A 23,693-nucleotide genomic window follows, 5' to 3' on the forward strand; every position below is an offset into this window, starting at 1 on the left:
ATTAACTCTTTGGTCAACCTCATACATTTCATTACATCAAAAATTGCAGGTGTTATAGAGCTGCTTTGTTCTGTATTTTCAATAGCCACATTTTTCTTTAAATACTTGCAATTCCAAAATGACTTTACCATTGCCTAATTACTTTATTTGTGTAGCACTTTTCACAATACACACTGTTTCAGAACAGTTTTATAGGAAAATATTGCTGTCAAACAGAAAATACCAATTAAATATTTAACATGCATTTAACTATGCATGTTGGCATTTGCCCACAAGCACATGCAGTGCTGTTATAAACACTGTTTTGTAGCGATCAGCCATCCCGTTAGACTTGACATGTGACAGATCACACTACAAAAAGGCTGACAATGCAGAAAATGTTTTGTCATAACATAAAATCACTGGCCCTGATGTATAATCCTTAAATATAGGTGGTGGTGAGACTTTTCAGTTGTGATAGGCCTACTTAGAAAATAAGACATGACATATATATTTTTTTTTTACACTAGTGGTTTCATTTTAATGATTTGTCCACAGTAAAAACTGTGAAAAACAAAAGCCTGAATTTTTGGGGATTACCAATGTGCTGAAGAGCAAAGCCTGTCGAAGATGGTCTAGAGCAGTGGTCTCCAACCCTGCTCCTGGACAGCTACCATCCTACAGATTTCAGCTCCAACCCCAATCAAGCACACCTGAACCAGCTAATCAAGGTGTTCAGGGATACTTGATAATTACAGACAGGTGTGTTGGAGCAGGGTTGGAACTGAAGTCTGCAGGACGGTAGCTCTCCAGGAGCAGGGCTGGAGATCCCTGGAATAGAGCATATTAGACTTTCGCTATACTGCTTTGTTTAAAAGCAAAATTGGCACTTGCTGATGCAGATAGTCCCTTGTTGTATTAGCACAAGTGTGCTTTAGCCTGATCAGCTTACTAAAAGGGAATAGACTCAAAGTTATTATATTTAATGATTTTTTTTTAAATCAGAGTTAAACTTCAGCAACATAAAATAATTAAGCGGAGTTAAATTGTATTTTAGGAAATATTATTTAACTCATAAATGTTGATTTCTAAACTTATAGTAAATGAATTTAGGCAATCAGTTTCCACAAAGGAAATGAGTTATCCTATAACATGTTGGTGATCTATTACATTTTTAAAACTCTTTTGTATTCTTGTTTTTGTGAATGAAAAAAAAAACATACACAGAAATTCAACTTCAAAACAACCTAAAAAAAAAAAACATTCTTCCTTCAATAACATCTAACAACAATAATTTGTTTGTTTATGGATTTACTGCTATCTCTTCACCATATCTTTAGGAAGCTGGGTTAACAGTTTGATAGCAATTTGTTGTTTGAAAGTCACATTCCTATTATTTATTTAAAAAAAAAAAAATCCATATCAGAAATATTAAGTTATAGCATAAGTTGACAATGTCAAATTGAAAAAAAAACAAAAATGCATTTATGACCTCGATTACTGAAATGCACTTTTGAGTGGATGTACATGATTTTTAAATAAATTAAACTGGTCCAAAATGCAGCAGCTACAGTAAGCCACATACTCAAATATGATCATATTATCCCAGTTCTATCAACACACTTACTGGCTGCAGTTCTACATATTACTTATAAAGCTTTGAATGGTCTGCTTCAGTGAGCTCCCTTAACATTACAGTATAATCCAACAGGTTCACTGGGGTGAAAACATTCTGGTCTGTTAACAAATTATCAAAACTGTCTGTGGGTTGTAGAATGGTTCCTTCCTATTTAGTAACTTAAAATTCTGGAAAAGTCTTCCTAACACTGTTTGAGAAGCAGTCACTTTCTGTCACTTTATTAGATTCATTTATTTAAATTGTATTTTCCTGTTTAACACTGTAAAGCTGCTTTGACAAACAGTATTGTATAAAGAGCTATACAAATAAAGTTGACTAAAGGCAACTCTGTTTAACTTTATTTGACATAGTATTCAGCCTGATTTAACTGTTTCTATGTAGGTATTCATACGTAACAATTTACAGGTACAAAAACATGTTTTTTACATTTGTGGAGATGCTGAAATATAAAATCTAGACATACAGAAGCATCTAAAACATAAGCAGTTAACATTTTTACAGCTGTAAAACATTTACAAATCCTTCATATCAGTGATTGCCGATCATATTTTAATGGCGCAAAAGATACGGGCATGCTCACACCTTTAGAGGTATGGAAAATATTAAAATCTTGGTGAAGTCAGTCATCTCGGTCTTCACTGGCTAGAATAAAATAAAGTAATGTAATTCAAGCTACTATATCAAATTTCCGACCAATCGGCATTAACGGTACCTGCTGTTGATTTGGCAAACATGCCCTACTCTATTTCCATTATCTTCTGAACTCTTTCTTCACAGGAAAGCGTCTTCTCATAAAGCTCTTTCTTTAATTTTAAAGTTTATTGTTTAAATTGAATTACACCTATGGGTTGTTTTAACATAAATTTGACACATAGAGATGATTCCTCAGGTGTTCCTCCTTACATATAAAAAAACCTCTCTGTTTCTCAGGTTTTGTTAAATGAAAGGAGGGTGGGCGACAAGGACAAAACCAATGCTTTATGTCACAAATATATTTCAGTTTTTACTATTTTATAGATATAATAGATCCTGGAGAATAAAGTCTTTCAATAAAGACTTGAATCTGTTTCTTAATCATATAGATTATGAAGATTATGAAGATCAGTTACAGAAATTGCATTCATTTTAGGATTTTAAAGTCTGGTCTTGTTTAAAATTACGTAATCTTTTAAAGTTCTGACACTAGAAGTCACCCAGAGTGGAATGACATGTTACAATTTTCAATAAAATAAATGCCAACAAAAGTCAACAGCGTTAAATAAATGCCACTGAAAATAATCTCAGTGATCTAAATATGATAGAATCAACTGATTAATTCCATGTCAGTTTTGTTCATTTTACCGCCTATGCAAATTTAAGTAAATCTATATGAGGTAAAACTACATTTGACGTAAAATAAGCAAATAAGGAAAAGCAGCACAGTTATGTTGCTCTAAATATCTTTCAACGGGTTATCAAGCCCAATTTCTTTCTTTTCTTTCACTGAAATACTGTAGGAAAGAAAGAAAGAAAGAAAGAAAGAAAGGAAAAAAAGATAACAGGCTGACCCTAAACTGCACAGCAATATGAATTACATCTATAAAATGAATGTAAATGCATTCACCATGCCACACCTTTATCAATCTGAATGTCTTGTAATGCTCGAGGAGGGAATGAACACAGTTTCAAATGGATCTTTCCCCATTTATGACAAACTTTTCCAGAGGTGACCTTATCATGTATAACATTTCTCATTTCTTTAGTGCTGTCTTTTCATTGCATACTTGTCAGTTATTGCTTTAAATTCATTCAAGTTCATTGCCTTACACAAGCATGACAGTCCAGACAAGAATGCTGTTAACCCTAAGGGCAGAGGAAAGTTAATTATTTAGCAAACAGGTATTTTGCAGATGAACAATTTTAGTGTCATAAAGTATACAGTTCTATCATTATGGATAAGACAACACACTTTATAGAAACTGTGAATTTAAAAGTCCAACTCAGTAACAATGAAACCTATAAACAACAAAAGCACAATCTTACAAAAAAAACTTAGCTTTTTTTTACAGTAAGGCTGACATTTGTATGAAACTGCACAAATTTCATATTAGTACCCATTATAATTCCCCCTTGCTTGCCTTTGATCTTAATTTGACCACAGAATGTTTCCATAATGGTTCTCTGTTGTTAATGGAAATGTCAAATGCTTTAAAACAGTTTTTTTTTTTTTTTTTTTTTAAGAGATGAGTCTACTTCTTTATAAAAAAAAAAAAAAAAAAAAAAAAAAAAAAAAGGTTCAAACATGAGGCTTGTTGCTTCATAAATCATAAAACCACAATCGTGAAAAACACTGGAATACAAAATTACAGAAATGTGAAAAGTTAGAACTGTGCTGATGTAAAAAAATCAGTAAGCCATTGCCCAACCATATAATCATTTTTGGTACTGCGTAATTATTATGTGGCTTATTTAATATTCATTGTTGTGAGTTATGCATTCAGAAGGTGCTGCTGCTGTAACAATCTTGTCCTGGGGTTGCACTGGTCTTGTTTTAGAGTCATTTGTCAGACAGTTTCCTCAGCTGACAGCCCAGACACAGTGAAAGCCCCTCACACCACAAAGTTGTCTTTCACCCCACTCTGACCCTCATGCTTCATAACAAAAGAGAACAAAAGAAGTGAAAGTGAATGCGACCACAGTTTGAAAAGGGTCATTTCACTGGGGGGCAACATTTACCCAATCCACTCAAATGTCAGATATATTAGGGGGATGGGACAGGAGAACATACTTGTTTCTACATGCCTTTTTTCTGGTTTCAAGCAATTAAATGACCCTAAGAGACACATGTGCCATCTCCTTACATTCCTGCACATTTTGTCCAGTTCTAAAATACTAATATTCAAGTTGACACATTTAATATTACATTCACATAAGTAACTACCATAATCATCAAACATTAACAGGGTTCTGTTTCCTAAACAGTGCTGCCTCAAAGACTTTAAAAAGGGTTAGGGTTATTAAATCCAAAAACACTCCATTCAATGTTTGGTGTAAGTGAATGAAATATTTGTAGGAGATATCTTGAATAGTATGCCTACAAATTAAAATATTAAATCAATCTAATTGGTTAAAAGAGCAGGTGCAATAAACAAGAGAGCAAAAACCTAACTCTACCACCCAATGCAAGTAGTATATGTGCACACTTCATAAATTTCCTCCCTATACCTACAATTACTATACCTCAACTTATGCAATGCACAGGTTTCTCACAGAGGGCTACAACTTAAATTTATTAAAACACAGGAATGCATTTAGCTTTCTGTTTACACTCCAACATGAAGACGAGTTGCAACAAGTCATTTTGCACATTTGTTAGAACTGACGTCACTCAAACAGTGTTAATCCTACCTTTAGAATGCGGTCCAGGTCAGCCTTTGTAAGACATGGGAATTGTTTCAATATTTTCTCCTTTTCTGCTTTATAATTCTTTACTGCGATCTCCCAGTTCGGTTCCTCGATGACTTGGAATATTGCTGCCCCAATGGACAGGTAAAAAATGATAGCCGAAGTCAGAAGGGGACCCTTGTCCACCATAATGAGCTCAAATAACGTGGAGTGATTCTTAAAAAAAAAACAACGCTGACAGCTCCCACATTCTAACTATTAATCAATTTAGCGCGAGCTCAATTTTACAGCGTCATACAGCACAGTTTCTTTTTCGGAATAAACACAAGACTAACGAAACATAATTTTAAACTGTGTGAAACTGTATATCCAGCAAATCAAATGTCTTTTAGCAATTATTATTTTTTTAAAAGTCGCCGGGACAGTTTGCAAGTCCACGTGCGCCACTCGCATTGCTAGTGTAGTGTTCTGAAGAAACTCCTTACTCGTCTGGTAGTTCAACACACCGTGAGAGGAGGAAGTTGGCCAAGATCCACCCACTATAGTCCCCTCTACCAGTCTCTTTCATAACAACATTATACTTAGTTTCAATTCCACATTTTCTTCCACATTTTTCAACGACCTAAACTAACTACCTAAATGAGACTAATGTATAATTATTAAAAACACAAACATATATGCATGTCCTCTATTAGTTTTTACATCCATCACATTCTCTAAAATAAGATAAAATAAAATAAAGGATAAGATAAAAATGCATTTTTTTAGGAATGTTTGTCATGAAGTACAATTTTTATATGAAAAGGAATGTTAGTTTTCTGTGGATATTTCTTTTCCACCCATTTCTCTCCATCAAATATCAAAAACTAAGTTCTCTTACTTGGCTCAGCCCTAATGTTCTCCTTATTTTGTGAAATCTGAGAGTAAAAAAACAGATCACTCATGTTTAACTTAAGATACAGATAACATATCTTTCATGTGGGATTAATATCTCAACCATTTTAGTTTCAAATTGAAGTAGTTTCAATTTAACAGCTTCTCATCTGCCTTTATGAACAGACTAATGGCAGTTTATGGCTTTAGCATATTAACTTGAATATTTTCTATAGCAATAATAAAGCTCACTCAGATAATGACCAAAGATGTGACCCGAGAAGAAAAAATTAAATCTGTTGTTGTGACATACATTTTTAATAAATAACTGTGCTGTAGGATTTATGAAGTGCCCCTATCATGTCTCTCTTCTCTTCAGGATATAAATTCCCCCAGGTTCCCTGACTCACTATTAGCTTTTATCAGATGACCACCATGGTTAACTTTTGAAGAACACAAAAGACTGTTTTTCAGTCTACCAGAACTCATAAACAACCTCCACAAGTTTAGCCCGGGCAGTTATTCAAGATGGGAAGATTCTATCAGAATTTGTACATTAAGACTTATTCTATACATGCATGGCATTAATGCACTCTTTTTATTGTTTTTTATCTTTTTTATTTCTTAATTTAAAAATGCTTGACATGTGACATGTTTAATTGGCATGTTTTGAGTATTTGGCCTGGTCATTACTTATGCTTATCCATGAAATTCTCAAAACTATTTTTGTGTAGGCCTATATTAGAATTTTTGGAGAAAAAAACAAACGAGCAAACAAGCAAAACAAGGTTCTGTGAGCACTAAAATGTTTGGATCTTGGGAGATTTATGGTTTATATATACTATGAATACATACTTCTTTAAAACAACACGTCACACATTTGTATGTTTTATGCACCTACTGGTATATATACAGTAGCTGGTCTCTTGTAGTTAGGCTTATGCATGCACATGCAAGTTATGTTGTTTCATTCTTCAAAAACAAAACCTGTTTTAGATTGTTTACAAAAGGTGTGTGGATGAGTCACCATTCTTCAAAAATTCTTGTACTTGCATGGAGTCAGAAAGACTTCTCAGAAACAGCTGACTAGGTCTTCATTTCTTTTTCAGGTCTTAAAACACGTAGAAACCGTAGTTGTAAGAATTATTGAGACTGTAGTAATTTCACATTTCAGAGTTACTTCCATAATATTGTAGGGACAATTTTATAGAAATGTCATTTCACATACAGTTACTGAATATAAGTTACTCAATATAAGTAATAAGTAAGTCAGTATAACCAACATGACAGTACTTTTAACATTTCATTAGGCTACTTACCAAATATATGTTGGACATGAAACATTTATTTGAGTTTTTGTAATTTTATGTGAAAAGAAAGAACATGAAGTTATACTCTAGACACAAACGAATGAAAGAAATTGGTACTTGGCACAACAATCAATTACAGAATTTAGCTGTCATTACACACACACACACACACACACACACACACACACACACACACACACACACACACACACAATATGATGTTTTATTAGCAAGGTTGGGAGGAGCGCGTCAGATACTTAGCCTAACTAACACAGGTGGAGCCAAGTCAACACTATGGTATAAATACAGTTGACTTACCTCTGTTCATTGATGGTTTGTCAGCATCCCTCTTCCACCCCATCAACTTACTTTGAGTTCATATTACACTTATACGGGGGTACTCTAGGTTTGGGCCATTCCCGAGCTTGGAGCCCTTCCCTGGACAGCACACCAAATATGCATTACCATACTTCAGCTAATTATATGTAAGCATGAACTTGTGAAACATTTTACAAATTCACTGCAGAATGCTGGGTTTGACCAATCTGTGAAAAATTTCAGACGAAAGGCCTGAATCTACAGTAAGTGCTCCATTCCAAGGCCAAACCCAAAGTCTCCATACCTCCAGCTGAGGATGCCAGACCATTCATTGAGCCTGAGAGAGCAGGTCCTTCCCGATCAGAACTTCCCATGGCTGTTTCTCCAGAAGTGACACGAGATCTTAGAAACCAGCTTGAAACAACCAAAACGGAGCCATCCAGCAGAAGGCACACTCTGTCCTTATGAACTCTCAATATAATTTAAGGAAACAGGCAAATTGGCAGAAAAGGCACAGTCATTATGGCTCTGGGCCTGTCTTGTGCCAAAGCATCTAAGACCCAGAGTAGGATTAGAGTTGACAAAACCAAATGAGTAACCTGGTTTAGATGTAGTTTCAAGAGTTTATGATGAACTCTGTAGCACATGCACTTGAAAGTGTGACATCTGCAGCAAAATGCCAATGATATAAAACATGAAGTGCCTCAGGTTCATTGACTTCCTGCAAGAGAGTCGGAACAATTCACTTCTGTAATGAAGATTAAAAGATAGTTATAAAATATATCATGAATTTAAATGCATTTACAAGGCAGGAAGAAACACTGCCAGAAAAATCTGAGAAGGCAACTAAAACAATATATCTGACATTATCAATGCAAGTGAAGTAACTGAATTTATTTTGTCAAAAAGTTATCTGTTCAACACAGAGCTTAAAAGATTTAGTCACAACCGATTGGTCCAGCTTTGTCTCTTACAAAGAATAAAACCTGTTCCAGAGCAGGTTAGCCATGTAGCATAAGTTACCATGGCGATGAACACTGCTAAAAAATATTTCTAGTTACAGACCAATTGCCTTGACTTCACGTTTATACAAAATCATGGAACAAATGATCACAGATAAAATACTTCCTGGAAAGTAAAGCTTTTTTGTTGTCTATATCAGAGTGGGTTTTGTAGGGGTCAGAATGGAATGGACTCTGTATTGTGCCTAGAGTCAGACATCAGGTAAGCACAGACCAACAAAGTAGTTATGTTTATATTAGTTAAGAGAAGCTGTTGGGTTTCTTGGGGTTTGGTTTGATGAAAAGTTACTTGGAAAGTTCATCTGAATAAAATTAGGGACAGATGTAAAAAGGTCATCAGCATACTTCGTTGTTTATTAAGACAGGAATAGGCAGAAGGTAGAGCAGAGATGCCCAGCCAGGAAAAAAAAAAAAAAAAAAAAAAACACTGACTTTTGCTAAACTTACTTGAGATTCAAGATTCAAAATTTTTATTTGTCACATACATGGTTATATGGAGAGCATATGACCAGCAATGAAATGTAAGTCAGGTCCACTCCATGGACAGTGCAATTATAAAAAAAAAACAAACACAAGAAAATTATATATAAATATGGTATGGAAAAAGTAAGATAAAAAAATAAGAATAAAATAAAATGCTTATAAAATAAAATGCACAGGACAGTATACTGTAGACTTAATAAATGTTAAGATGAGCAGGAATGTACAAGAGAAGAATGTGCAAACAGGTTGTACAGAGTATTTACATAGCAGCAATAGAGGTAAAAAAGTAAATAAATACAAATAAAAATTACAGAAATTGCTGTGTGCAAGTGACAATGTCAGTATATTAAGTATCTTACTGATAATTAAGTGAAGTCATGTAGAAGTTAAGAGACTTAAGCGTTTGAGTTTAGGAGCCTGATGGCCTGGGGGAAGAAGCTCCTCCTAAAAGCTGATTTATACTTCTGTGTTGGGCCTTCGCATAGACGCCGTAATCGACGGGCACCTCTCCAAAAATCTAACAGCGCATCAATTCTACCCGGACCGTGAATGCTGTGATTGGACTGCTAGAACCCCTTCCTCCTTATGTACTTGAGTTTGGTGTGTGTTTATAATATGCAATTTAATATATTTTAATGTTACACCTTCTTATATAAAATAAAACAAAGCAAAGACCAAGTGTCTTATCATTTATTATATTACATAGCATTATACATCACTAGTTGTCCTTGACCAACAATGTTGATCTGCCATGGTACAAGTCCTGATGCAGAAGTATAAATGAAAACTGACGCATAGCCTACGGCGACCAAACAACCTACAAGTGTGGAGAAAACAAAACAAATCAGGCTTAAGTCTCTCAGTTTTTGCCATCAGGCTACGGAAGCGCTTACCAGATGGCAGCAAAATGAAAAGAAAGTTAACAGGGTGGTTAGAGTCTAAATGATTTTAACAGCTCTGCTTTTGCAGCATTTGAGGTAGATGTCCTGCAGAGAGGGGAGAGCAGACCATGAGATGCGCACAGCTGAGCGCACAACTCTCTGCAGGACTTTGCAGTCTTGACTGGAGCTGAACACTGTGAATCCAAACTGCTAAAACATGGGCAAATAAAGTGTCTTCCTGAAGAAAAGAAATCTGAGATCTGATGGGGCAGGCTTATGAGGCTGCAGTGATGGAATGCCTCAGAGGCTGCTGACAGAAGCCAATCAATTGTGTCCCTATGAATGAGAACCCATTTTTAAGATCTGAAAAACTTTTGTAAAACTTAGATAGTCTTATGATCACAAAATTAAATTTCTGATCTATTAGACTGGAAATATCTTCCTCCTCCTGATTTGTCTACCTATCTTTACTCTGTCTTCATAGTAGCCTAATTTATTAATAATTCATGCAGTAGTTCCTCAGTTAGCCTTAATCCTTTCACACTGACTGCTTACAACATAAGACTCTCTGTTATTCAGAGATACCTAAGATCTTTTTGAGGCTGAGACAGGCTCAGTCTTTGTCCCTGTGAGGTGTACCATTGCTGGATGAGGTTACATAAAGGCTTTCCCATGGAAATCTATACTCACAAATGTTCACACAATAGAGAAGAGATCTGAGCCTAAAATCACAGAAATCACAACCTTAATCTCTGGATCCTTTGAAGGGGAAAAGAAAAGAACAGAAGTGATGGAAATCTAGAGGATAAGTGCCTATAACTAAAGGACCCAATCATATTACAGAATTCTCAGTACCTTTCCACTTACAGGGCCTCAATTTAGTACTGAACCTTAACCCTGCATCTTGTATAATTCCACAGATATACTGGCTTCAATGAGTTTAATGTCCTAATAAAGAGCCTCCACAATCCACATGGCATAGCATTTCTTTATTTATGATTCTCATGAATAGTCATTGCAGTGCATCATATTTTTACTGAAACATTAAGATTAAGACAAACAGGACAGACTATTGTTTGTACCCCTGGTCACGTATGGTCCTGCTTTGTCTTTGATTTTAGTTGAGTTAAAACACTGTAAGAAAGAAGGTGAACATTGGACATATTTGTGCTTCTGCTTTGGGGTGGTGAATTGCACTGGCTGTGCCATCTGAAAGTTGTGTCTGTCAGTGCTTAAGACTGGAATATACTAAATGACTTGCCAATATTTTTTACCAACTCTCTTTTAAGCACTTTGTCGAACCTATATACATTATTATTTAAATCAGTTGATTCACTTGCATTGATATAGTCAGATATTTTCTTTCAGTTGCTGTTTCAAACTTTTATGGCATCACCTGTGTTTCTTTCTGTTTTGTAAATGCATTTAAATTCACAATGTCTTTTATAACGATCCCTTAATCTTCAGCAGAGAACTGAATTATGCTGACTCTCTTGCAATAAGCAAATTAAACTGACACTCTCCAAGTTTCATGTGCTTGGCTGTTCACTGCATATGTCACACTTTCAAGTTAACAGTACTTTTATAACAAGCACTGTGAGCCTACTTTGTTAGGTTTTGTCAACTCTCAACCTACTCTGTTTTTTTTTTTCTTCAATTAACTTCATGCAACAGACAACAAGTTTATGTTTTGTTTTGTGACCATTTATTTTTGACCTTTATTTAACTGTCAAATGTTCAAAGAAAAAATCTCCAATGTTTTCACTGACCAACTTAATTGTATTTTTAATTTTATAAATATAAACAAATTTAGATTTTGATGGCTGCCACGCACTCCAAAAAAGTTGGGACAGAGGCATATGGACAACTGTTACATCACCTTTCTTTTACACTTTTTAACCTTTTCTGAACTAAGGAAACTAATTGCTGCAGTTTTGCAAGTGGAATTTTTGCTCGATACAATACTTCAACTGCACAACAGTCTGAGGTCAACGTTGTCATATTTTCCTCTTCATGACGAGCCATACATTTTAAATATTAGATCTAGATTGTAGGCAAGCCAGTCAAGCACATCCACTCTGTGTTTATGAAACCACACTGTTGTTGCACGTGCAGAGGCCTGGCATTGTCTCACACTAATAACAGAGACTTCCTGGGAAAAAGACATAATATCGCATGTCTTTGTACAATTCCAATATATGCCCCAGCCTCAATGGTACATTTACACATATGCAAGTCATCCATCCCATGGGCACTGATGTACCCTCATATGATGACAGAAGTTGGCTTTTGCACCTGTTGCGGATAAAAGTCTGAATTGGTTCAGAGAACGTGATGTCTATTTTTTTCCCCAAAAAACAAGCTGAAATGTGGACTCATCTGACCACAGCACACATTCGTAACAACCCTCACAGTCCATTACTGGTATTCTCTAGCCATTGAGTGTATCTGTTGTACACTAGTTATTGTGGTACATTATTAAAAAAATTTAATGAGTGCACTCAATTACATTAACTATGGTTTCAAACACCACTAAATATGACTGTCCTCTCAAATAGTGTGCTATACGGGCACCAATTTGGACACAGCAACAGTAACTCATTACTTAAAAGCAACAGTAACTTATTATGCCCTTGTTGATCTCCTAGGTTACTGATTATTTACACCTGTGTCTCATTTGTGTCTTATTTAGTTTTCCTTGTTTGCCCCATAAATTTTTATGGTGTTTCTCAATATCCCTCCTCGTTTCCTTGTTCCTCCGTCCTCCATCCCATGACCCGGAAACCAATCAAGCTCAACCGTCTTGAAGGACATCTAAATTCTATAATTGCACCGCAAGGAGGCGAGGATGGAGGAGTGAGGAGGCTTCCAGGAGAGCTATGAGCGAGGATACACTGGTGTATCCTTTGCGGAAGTGTTTTTCATCAAAAACCTGACGCACGTATAAATTCTCCTCCCCCTTCACATATTTTGTAAAAATGTTAATTTATATTTTACGTTTGTAGTTTATATAAATCGTACGTGTCATATATTTCAAACAGGGCATCTTGCTAAAAAATTAATATTTATTATGAATGTCTCAAATAACAAACTTTAACAACATAAGGGCAGATCGCTTTAGCACAGCTGATGATGCTTTGAAGTGACGCTAAAGGGAGCGAGGATATATAATTTCACTTGATTCAATTCCACCATCCTTGCATCTTTTCCTTGGATCCTTCACTCGCATCCCGAAGGGTTGGAGCCAAGACGCGAGGAAAGGAAGTGAGGAACACCGCTACACACAATTCAACCCCCCAAAATTTTTTTGCCATAACTAATCTCAAACTTACTGTCAGGGACCAGTCAAGCCCGGTCCCATCCACTTCACAATGATCACTCTCCCCAGAGTACTAATCACCCGCACCTGCTCACCATTAGCAACCTCATCACAACACACCATAAAACACTCACCACAGCCTCAGTTCAAGGTCAAACCTCCAACAGGAACAGACCATATGCTGTTGTCTCCTGACCTGCTGATACACCACGGATTTAAGGACGTAACGTATACTCACTTTTGAAACACTAAACTCTGTGTCATTGTCCTTCTGCTTCCAGGACTCCTGCTTAATCCCCTGTTACCTGTGATCCGATGCTCATCTGAACTCCCAGTGTTTTCCTCCGAGCTTGCTTGGTTGCGTCCGCATCTGAAAGAAAGAGAGACAAGTACTAACCAACTGTGATGGCTTGGCATTGACATATTTAGAGTAGACGTGCTCACCTGCATTCAGCCCCGCACTGAGGAAGTCACACAGAACCCGCACCAGAAGTCACTGAAAACTCACCTTGCACTTGTGATTCTTAAATAAAACACTGTGTTTGGATTCATTTAACTCTGCCTCTCATCTATATCCTTACAGAAGGTTTGACCAACACCACTATGAATCCAACGCAGCCCGAAGACAGTGCTTCCGCAAACACCGCTCCCACGCTGGTGTACATTGCCAACACAGTCTCTCGACCAGCGCCCTTCTCAGGACGGGCGGAAGATCGCAACGAGTTCCTACCACAATGCTCACTCGCACTTGGGCAACAAGCCCACCAATATCCCACGGAAAGATCCAAGATCTCATTTATCATCCTGCAGTTATCCGGGGCAGCGTTAAGATGGGCTGAAACACTGTGGTTTCAAGAGACTGCGATCACCTCTTCATTACAAAGATTCATCAGCCATTTCAAAGAAGTGTTTGGGCTTCCAGTAGGCAATTTATCTGTCTGTGATCAATTATTACAGTTACATCAAGGCAAAAGATCCGAGTGAAGCCCAGGGAGGGCTCCCGATCCCCCGTCGAGCCCAGGGAGGGCCCCTGAACCCCAGCTCGCTCCAGTGCCGGCTCCTAGAAGGTGTCCTACTGTGGCCGCTCCTCCAAAATGCCCTCCCTCCCACCCACTCCTGCCTCCTCCACCGCTGTCATCTGGCAGCCTTTCTGCTCGCCCTCAGCCCACTGTCATTGTGGTGCAAGCTCCACGGGACTGCCATCCTCCAGTGTCAACTTGGCCGGAGTCTCCCTCACCTTCACCGTCAGCCTCCGAGGCCTGGACTCCGCTTCGGCCCGTTGACCCGTCGGCTCTACCATGGCTCCTAGCTCCCTCTCCGCCATGGCCCAGCAGTCCACAAGCTCCGCCTGGCTCCCTCGTCCCTCCGGCTCCACCTTGGTCTGGCGTCGTCCATCCTATGCCTCAGGACTCCACTCCTCTGGCTTTGCCTCGTCCCTCTGGCTCCGTCAGGCTCCTTCATCCCCTTGGCTCCACCTCAGTCCTCTGTCGCTCTGGCTCCACCTTCCGGATCCACATCTCCATGTCGGTCACCAGAGCCATCTGTTCCGCCTAGGACCTCCAGATCCTCCCCGTCACCCTGGCTCTTCGGCTCTCCGTCTCCGCCTCGGGCTCCTCCTCCACCTGCTCCGCCGCCATTGGTCGGCTCCCTGGAGTCGGCAGCCAGTCCTCCATGGCTCCTCCCACTGTCAGCTCCACCTTCGGCCATTAAGGCTGTGGCCTGGGTCCAGCTGGACCCTACAACGTCGGGGTCCAAGGTCCGCTGGTGTGGAATCTGGAGGGGGTGGGTAATGTCAGGGACCAGTCAAGCCAGGTCCCATCCACTTCACAACGATCACTCTCCCCAGAGTACTAATCACCCGCACCTGCTCACCATTAGCAACCTCATCACAGTACACCATAAAACACTCACCACAGCCTCAGTTCAGGATCAAACCTCCAACAGGAACAGACCATATGCTGTTGTCTCCTGACCTGCTGATGCACCATGGATTTAAGGACGTAACGTATACTCACCTTTGAAACACTAACCTCTGTGTCATTGTCCTCCTGCTTCCATCTGAACTCCCAGTGTTTTCCTCCGAGCTTGCTTGGTTGCGTCCGCATCTGAAAGAAAGAGACAAGTACTAACCAACTGTGACGGCTTGGCATTGACATATCTAGAGTAGACGTGCTCATCTGCATTCAGCCCCGCACTGAGTAATCTGCACCGAGCCTGCACCAGAAGTCACTGAAAACTCACCTTGGACTTGTGATTCTTAAATAAAACACTGTTTGGATTCACTTACCTCTGCCTCTTGTCTATATCCTGACACTTACTTAGGTAGCAACTGAAACCAGCTTCATGCAACAGGCCTCTGATCTTCAGGTTTTTTTTTATGAGCTCTCTAAAAAAAATCAGACACTTGTAAAACTTCCACTATAATATAATGAAATATTAGTAATTTAAATGGTTGCAAAAAAGTAAATTAGAAAATAAACTGAAATTGTTTCAGACATATTTTCAAATAAACAAATGGCCACGGGTGTATTTACATGTGTATATTTAGAATATATTTTCATTTAGAAAATGGAGTTACAAATGAGTTTATAATTTAAGAGCCAATGACACTGAAGCTCCGCAAATGGAAATATTCTAGCTGGATGGTTAGGCACTTTCATTCTGACAGAGTCATAGCATTCACCAAATTTCAGAACAAACAAAATCAGGCTCATTCATTGCAGCAGTGGTGTAGTAGTCTGTACACTCAGGTTGTTGTTTTGAAAACCATTATTGACACTTCTATTAACCAACCAACTGCTAGCTTTGGTGCTGGATCCATAAATTAATTAAAAGATAATGTACTCAAGCAAGAAAGTTTTTTTCCCCCAGTGTCTTTCTTTCACCCAGGGTCTTCATTTACACAAATAAAATATATTTCTTTATATATTAACAATCAATATATTAAATTATTTAATAAATACTGAAAATATAAAGAATAATATTGTTTTAATATATTACAATATATGAAATATGTAAGAAATTGCAGCTTTTCATATATTGAAAAATTTAATATATTGAAAAATATATTTAGTTATATACTATAATCTATGCATTTTTATATCATAATATATAGATGTACATTTAATAAAATATGATACTGTGTGTAGGATCCAATTGACCCAAAGATGGAATCCAATGGTATGGGCAAAGGTAAACTGTACAAAAATGTTCCCATATATTTTTGTTTTATAAGGGATGCATTGCTGGTAAAAATGAAGTAGGCAAGGTTGCAACAGGAATCTTTGGTGAAAAGCTGTGACAGCATGACCTTCTACAGAAATTGGTCCCTCCTTTAAGAAGACTATGTCCTCTTGCCACATCATCCATGTAAATAAAGATCTTGTTAAGTGGCTTGAGTGGTTAAAGTTTAAAAATAATTTAAACGCATCCCTGATTTTACTACAAAATATTCAACATTTCCTCATAACATATGTCAAAAACAGTATGTGTCTGTAATTTCTTACCCTCTTTTTTGTGCCTGCCAACAAACCAAGTCAAGTAAAATTTTATGATATCCCTTACCAAAAAGAATTATATCTCCCTTACCAAAAAGTAGTATACTTCAAGTTTATTTTATTAAGTATACATAAGTAAAGTTCAAGTATATTTTTAAGTATACTTTATGTAGCAAGTAGGGGGGCAGCTGTGGCTTAATGGTTAGAGATTTGGACTTGTAACCCGAGGGTCGCAGGTGTGAGTCTCGCTACTGGCAGGAGTTGTAGGTGGGAGGGAGTGAATGAACAGCGCTGAACCCCCAGTTGCTCCCCGGGCACTGGATATATAGCGGCCCACTGCTCCGGATGTGTGTTCACGGTGTGTTCACTTCTCACTGCTGTGTGTGTGCAATTGGATGGGTTAAATGCAGAGCACCAATTCCTAGTATGGGTTACCATACTTGGCAAATGTCACGATTTTCACTTCACTTTCTTTACAAATATCAGTGTTCTAGTAGTATACTTGTAAGTGTACTGTTTCAATACTCCTTGGGACTAAACTGTCCCACATTCTAGTATATAAAAGTATACTTTTAAGTATACTTTAAGTATAACAGTAGCAAACTTTGAGTACACAACTTGTTTACCTCTATGTTTGTAGTTTGTACTGCAATTATACTAAAGGTGAACATAGGTATACTGATTTTGAGTTTACTGAGTTTACTAATTAAATACTTTGCACACTTTGAAGTATAGTCTCAGTAAACTACTAGTTTAGTAGTTTTATACTGCAAGTATACTCATAAGTTTTCTTTAAGTGAACTTTACATCATAGTTTAAGTATAATACTATGTCCCTATTTAGGTTTTAATTTGTATATATTTTGTTATAGGAATATCTGAATATACAAAACATCAAAAAGAAAAGAACAGAGTATCTGCTTGTAAACAAAAACATTTTATTCTAGCTTCATGCATTCTTTTTTTTTAAACACTTTAATGTGGGTAAGTTTCATAAAAAATAAAGAAATAAAATTTTGAACAAAAAGCTGAAAAAAGACTATGAATTGGATTCACAATGATAATCAAAACTTAGATGAAGTCGATCAACACCCTAAAGCTTGACTGTAATTTTAACCTCTTCATCGGTCAAAATTTTATTCTGTTAACGTTACAGTTTTGATGCTGTTTCATGTCAGATGATCGTGTTAGATTACATGTTAATATCTGTTGTTTCTTTTTCTTCACTTGTGTTTTTTTTTTTTTTTTTTGGAAATTCTGTACAGAAGATGTGTACTAGCACTCTTTACCGTATAACAATGAAAACACGGATTCTAGGAGCACAAGTATAGCTCAAATATACTGTATTTAGACTTTTAAGTTTTTAAGTATGTCAAGTATTCTTAAATGTCATTTTAAGTATATTTCTGAGGAGTACATAAAGCCCATTTCTGAGAAGTACATAAAAAGTAAACTAAAAACATATTTCCTATTTTTAGTTTAAAAGAAGTATACTAATAGCACACTTGAATAAACTTATTTTTTATAAGGGATGGCAGACAATAACATCAAGAAGTGAGTGTAGTCAGTGATCCATGGTAACCCCATTGGTTGGGTCACTGACACATAGTTCAGGCCCTCCAATTGATAGTTTTCACATGACATCACACCCTTACAGGTATGCTCACATGGAGGGCAAAAAAAAAGCTTTCCTCCACAGACCCGCCAGTGATTTTTTACGAAGGGTGCATTAAGTAGTAATGTTGTAAGACAGTGATATTTAGAGGCGAAATTCAGTATACACCTTATTGATGATGCATACTTTGTACAGGCAAGTAGATGAACCAAGAATATAAACACGATGTGCAAAGTTTAATATTAAATGTTTTCCCATAAAAAAAAAAAACATTGTAAAGAAGATGCTTAACCATTTAGTGCATTGTATTCATATTCCCGGCACATTTGCTTTCCTGCATAAAGCACACATCATCAATAAGGTTTGTACTGAATTTGATCTTTTTAATATCACTGTTTTAAAGGCACTTTAAGTGTTTCACATTAAATGTTTTAGAATGTACCGCTGTTTTTTGTGATTGAAATATTGCGTAATTCCCTTTATAATCATTTCAAATGTCCAAAAAATTATTTTTTAACACATATCTTTGTTTTATTCTTTTGAGAGGTGATCTAAATATTTTTGTATTGGAACAGATTTGACAGGCTTATGCTGCAGTTCAATGGATGTTTTGTCTGCCAGGTCTTCGAGCTATCATGTGACTGAAAACTATGAATTGTGTGTGTTTTGACGTTTTCTATTTGTTGTCTTACCTGTCTAGTCAAACTACATTGTGTCATGCAAAGTTCATTTCCACTGTATGGGAAGGTGTAACACTTCCACCAATCAGAGGGTCCCTTTCATTATCAAAACAAGTTTTGGTACTGGCTAAAATACCATTCTTTTGTTATTCCACTGACTTTTATTATTTTTTTTAAGTGCAAAAGCCTAAACTTACACACACACAGAGGTGCATCCTGCATAATATACAGCATTTAATGATTAGAAAATTTAGAATTAATTTGGATTTTTAGCATGAATTTTGCATTGTTAATTTTAGTGTCTATTATGGGTGCCTATGGTTGACACCTGTATGTGGATGCAAAAGTGTTTTTAGCACTTATGAACATACTGTGGCCTATTATTATTCTTTTATTTAACAGTGGGAGAACATACTTGGTTACTAACGTAACCTCGGTTCCCTGAGATACGGCAATGATTACTGCGTCTGCTAAGACGCTATGGGAAAAAGCCCTTATTCTATTCAATCACACAGTGAAACTGCTAAAATGAACCAATGGCTCAGCAGTGGAGCAACAAGGACTGCCAAAGTCCATCAGAATAGGCGGGGCATCTTGCTATATAGCTTTGCCACAGGATTCTCAGGTTACTTCGAATAATGCGACGACTGAGTCATGTGGCTACATAGCATGGCTAGCAACGCAGTTCTCGTTCCCGTATCTCAGGGAACCGAGGTTATGTTAGTAACTGAGTATGTTCCTTGTCGATACTACACTCGTACTGCATCTGCTAAGATGCTATGGGAAAACAGTACAATCACGGCGTGCTATGGTAGAGAAAATGACTATAAGTATCATAACGTCCATAAGCAAACAATGCCTATAGAGAATTTAACAACAACCCAAGGCTAAAACAGGCTGAGCTTCTTGAGGTCACACCCGGCCTGGTTAATAGTTCCAAAGTACTCCTGCAACTTCAGCACCCAGGGGTCATGAGCTGAGATGTTAACTAATGCCTTGAGCTTGAGTGATATGTTCAAGGGCTGTATGTCAGATCTGTTTGTGTAATGCAGGTTGTAAAACCTTGCAAATGTGGACAGCGAGGCCCAGCCAGCCACCTCACAAGACAAGTCAAGTCACCTTTATTTATATAGCGCTTTTAACAATACAGATTGCGTCAAAGCAACTGTAATTAGCATTAATTAGGAAAATAGTGTGTCAGTAATGCAAAATGACAACAGTAAACACCTATTTTTCAGTTAAAGGCAGTTCATCATTGAATTCAGTGATGTCATCATCCATCTCAGTTCAGTTTAAATAGTATCTGTGCAATCAAGTCAGCGATATCTCTGGAAATGAAGTGTCCCCAACTAAGCAAGCCAGAGGCGACAGCGGCAAGGAACCAAAACTCCATCGGTGACATGATGGAGAAAAAACCTTGGTAGAAACCAGGCTCAGTCGGGGGGCCAGTTCTCCTCTGGCCAGACAAAACCAGCAGTTCAATTCCAGGCTGCAGTCACATTGTGCAGAGGACTCAACTGGTTCCTGTAGTCTTGTCCCGGTGGCCGTCTTAGACAAGGTCTTTACAGGGAATCTGGGACTCATCTAGTTGACTTTTGGGGCTGTAGAGGTTCTCTCTAGGTGCTGATCCACCATCTAGGCTGGATACGTACTGGATCCGGGTGACTGCAGTGACCATCTGATCTGGATACAGACTGGATCTGGCAGCTATGGTGACCTCGGAATAAGAGAGAAACAGACTAATATTAGCGTAGATGCCATTCTTCTAAAGATGTAGCAAGTACATCTGGTGTTATGGAAAGTGTTCCTGGTTCCGGTTGACCTAATTAATGCAGCCTAAAAATTCTTTAACGGATCTGAATATTAGAAATGTGTTAGTGTGTTATGTGCAAGCCAGGTTAAAGAGATGGGTCTTTAATCTATATTTAAACTGACAGAGTGTGTCTGCCTCCCGAACAATGTTAGGTAGGTTGTTCCAGAGTTTGGGCACTAAACAGGAAAATGATCTGCTGCCCACAGTTGATTTTGATATTCTAGTTATTATCAAATTGCCAGAGTTTGAGAACGCAGCAGATGTGTAGGACTATAATGTAACAAGAGCTTGTTCAAAGACTGAGGTGCTAAACCATTCAGAGCTTATAATAGGCAAGATTTTAAAATCTATACAATGTTTAATAGGTAGCCAGTGCAGTGTTGACAGAACCGGGCTAATATGGTCATACTTCCTGGTTCTAGTAAGAACTCTAGCTGCTGCATTTTGGACCAGCTGGAGTTGGTTTATTAAGTGTGCAGGACAAGCACCCAAAAAATAATTACAATGATCTAACCTTGAGGTCATAAACGCATGGATTAACATTTCTGCATTTGACATTGAGAGCATAGGTTGTAATTTAGATATATTTTTGAGATGGAAAAATGCAGTTTTACAAATGCTAGAAACGTGGCTTTCTAAGGAAAGATTGCTTTCAAATAGCACACCTAGGTTCCTAACTGATGACGAAGAATTGACAGAGCAGCCATCAAGTCTTAGACAGTGTTCTAGGTTGTTACATGCAGAGTTTTTAGGTCCTATAATTAACACTTCTGTTTTTTTTTTTTCAGAATTTAGCAGTAAGAAATTACTCGTCATCCAGTTTTTTATATCGACTATGCATTCCGCTAGTTTTCAAATTGGTATGTTTCACAGGGCTGCGAAAAAATATAGAGCTGAGTATCATCAGCTTAACAGTGACAGCTAACATTGTGTTTCCTGATGATATCTCCCAACGGGTACATGTAAAGCGTGAAGAATAACAGCCATAGTACTGATCCTTGAAGTACTTCATACTGCACTTGTGATCGATATGAGACCTCTTCATTCACTGTTACAAACTGATGGCGATCATATAAGTACGATTTGAACCATGCTAATGCACTTCCATTAATGCCAACAAAGTTTTCTAGTCTATTCAAAAGAATGTTGTGGTCAATAGTGTTGAATGCAGCACTAAGATCCAATAGCACTAAAAGAGAGATACAGCGACGATCAGATGATAAGTGCAGGTAATTTGTAACTCTAATTAGAGCAGTCTTATTACTGTGATTCTGACTGGAAATCCTCACAGATACCATTTTTCTCTAAGAAGGAATATAATTGTGAGGATACTACCTTTTCTAGTATCTTGGACAGAGAAGGGAGATTCGAGACTGGTCTGTAATGAACTAGTTCTTTGTGGTCAAGTTGTGTTTTTTTGATGAGGGGCTTAATAACAGCCAGTTTGAAGGTTTTTGGGACACATCCTAATAACAATGACAAATTAATAATAGTCAGAAGAGGATCTATTACTTCTGGAAGCACCTCTTTTAGGAGCTAAGATGAAATAGGGTCTAACATACATGTTGTTGGTTTAGATAATTTAACAAGTTTATACAATTCTTCCTCTCCTATAGTAGTGAATGAGTGGAATTGTTCCTCAGGCGATCTATAGCACACTATCTGATGCAAAACTGTAGCTGACGGCTGCATGGTTACAATTTTATCTCTAATAGTATTGATCTTGGAAGTAAAGTAGTTCATAAAGTTATTACTGCTGTGTTTTTGGAAAAAGTCAACACCTGTTGATGCTTTATTTTTCGTTAATTTAGCAATTGTATTGAATAAATACTTGGGGTTATGTTTGTTTTCTTCTAAAAGAGATGAAAAGTTATCAGATCTAGCAGTTTTTAATGCTTTTCTGTAGGATAGGTTACTTTCCCACCAAGCAATACAAAATACCTTTACTTTTGTTTTCCTCCAGCTGCACTCTGTTTTCTGGGCTGATCTCTTTAGGGTACAAGTGTGCTCATTATACCACGATGTCAGACTGTTTTCCTTAACCTTCCTTAAGCGTAAAGGAGCAACTGTATCTAAAATGCTTGAAAAGAGAGAGTTTATAGTTTCTTTTACATCAAGTTTTTCCTGAGCTATTGGATATGTTGAGGAATTGAGACAAATCAGGAACATTGTTTACAAAGCAGTCTTTCCTAGTAGAAGTTGTGGTTCTACCATATTTGTAACAGGGAGTTGAATTTACAGCTTTAGCTATATGAAGTTTTCACAAGACTAAATAATGATCTGAGATATCATTACTTGGTTGCATAATTTCAACACCATCAACATCAATTCCATGTGACAGTATTAAATCTAGAGTATGATTTTGACAATGAGTAGGTCCTGAGACGTGTTGTCTAACCCCAGTAGAGTTCAGAATATCTATGAATGCTGATCCTAATGCATCTTTTTCATTATCAACATGGATATTAAAATCACCAACAATTAAACTTTATCTGCAGCCAGCACTAATTCAGATAGAAAATCAGCACATTCTTTAATAAAGTCTGTAAGGTGCCATGGTGGCCTGTATACAGTAGCCAGTACAAACATCACAGGGGATTTATCAATAACATGTGTTTCTCTAGATAATGTTATATGAAGCACCATTACTTCAAACGAGTTGCACTTGTAGCCTGCCCTCTGAGAAATACTGAAAACATTGTTATAAACTGAAGCAACACCTCCCCCTTTACCTTTTGGACATGGCTCACATTTATAACAGTAATCTTGGGGGGTAGACTCATTTAAAATAATGTAATCATCAGGTTTTAGCCAGGTTTCTGTCAAACAGAGCACATCTAGGTTATGATCAGTGATCATATCATTTACAAAAAGTGCTTTC

The 23,693-nt window shown here is 37.3% G+C and overlaps 1 protein-coding gene across 1 annotated transcript in view; it reads right to left on the bottom strand.

Moving 5' to 3' along the window:
- LOC109055942 (potassium channel subfamily K member 5-like) overlaps positions 1-5,521 on the bottom strand; it is a 45,263-nt gene extending 39,742 nt beyond the window's left edge. The window contains exon 1 of the mRNA XM_019073157.2: positions 5,006-5,521. Within this exon, the coding sequence (XP_018928702.2) occupies positions 5,006-5,191 (186 nt within the window). The 5' untranslated portion in view covers positions 5,192-5,521. The remainder of the gene's footprint in view (positions 1-5,005) is intronic.
- Between the last annotated feature and the right edge of the window lie 18,172 nt (positions 5,522-23,693).

This window comes from Cyprinus carpio, chromosome A17 (assembly GCF_018340385.1).
Source record: "Cyprinus carpio isolate SPL01 chromosome A17, ASM1834038v1, whole genome shotgun sequence".
Lineage (NCBI taxonomy): Eukaryota > Metazoa > Chordata > Actinopteri > Cypriniformes > Cyprinidae > Cyprinus > Cyprinus carpio.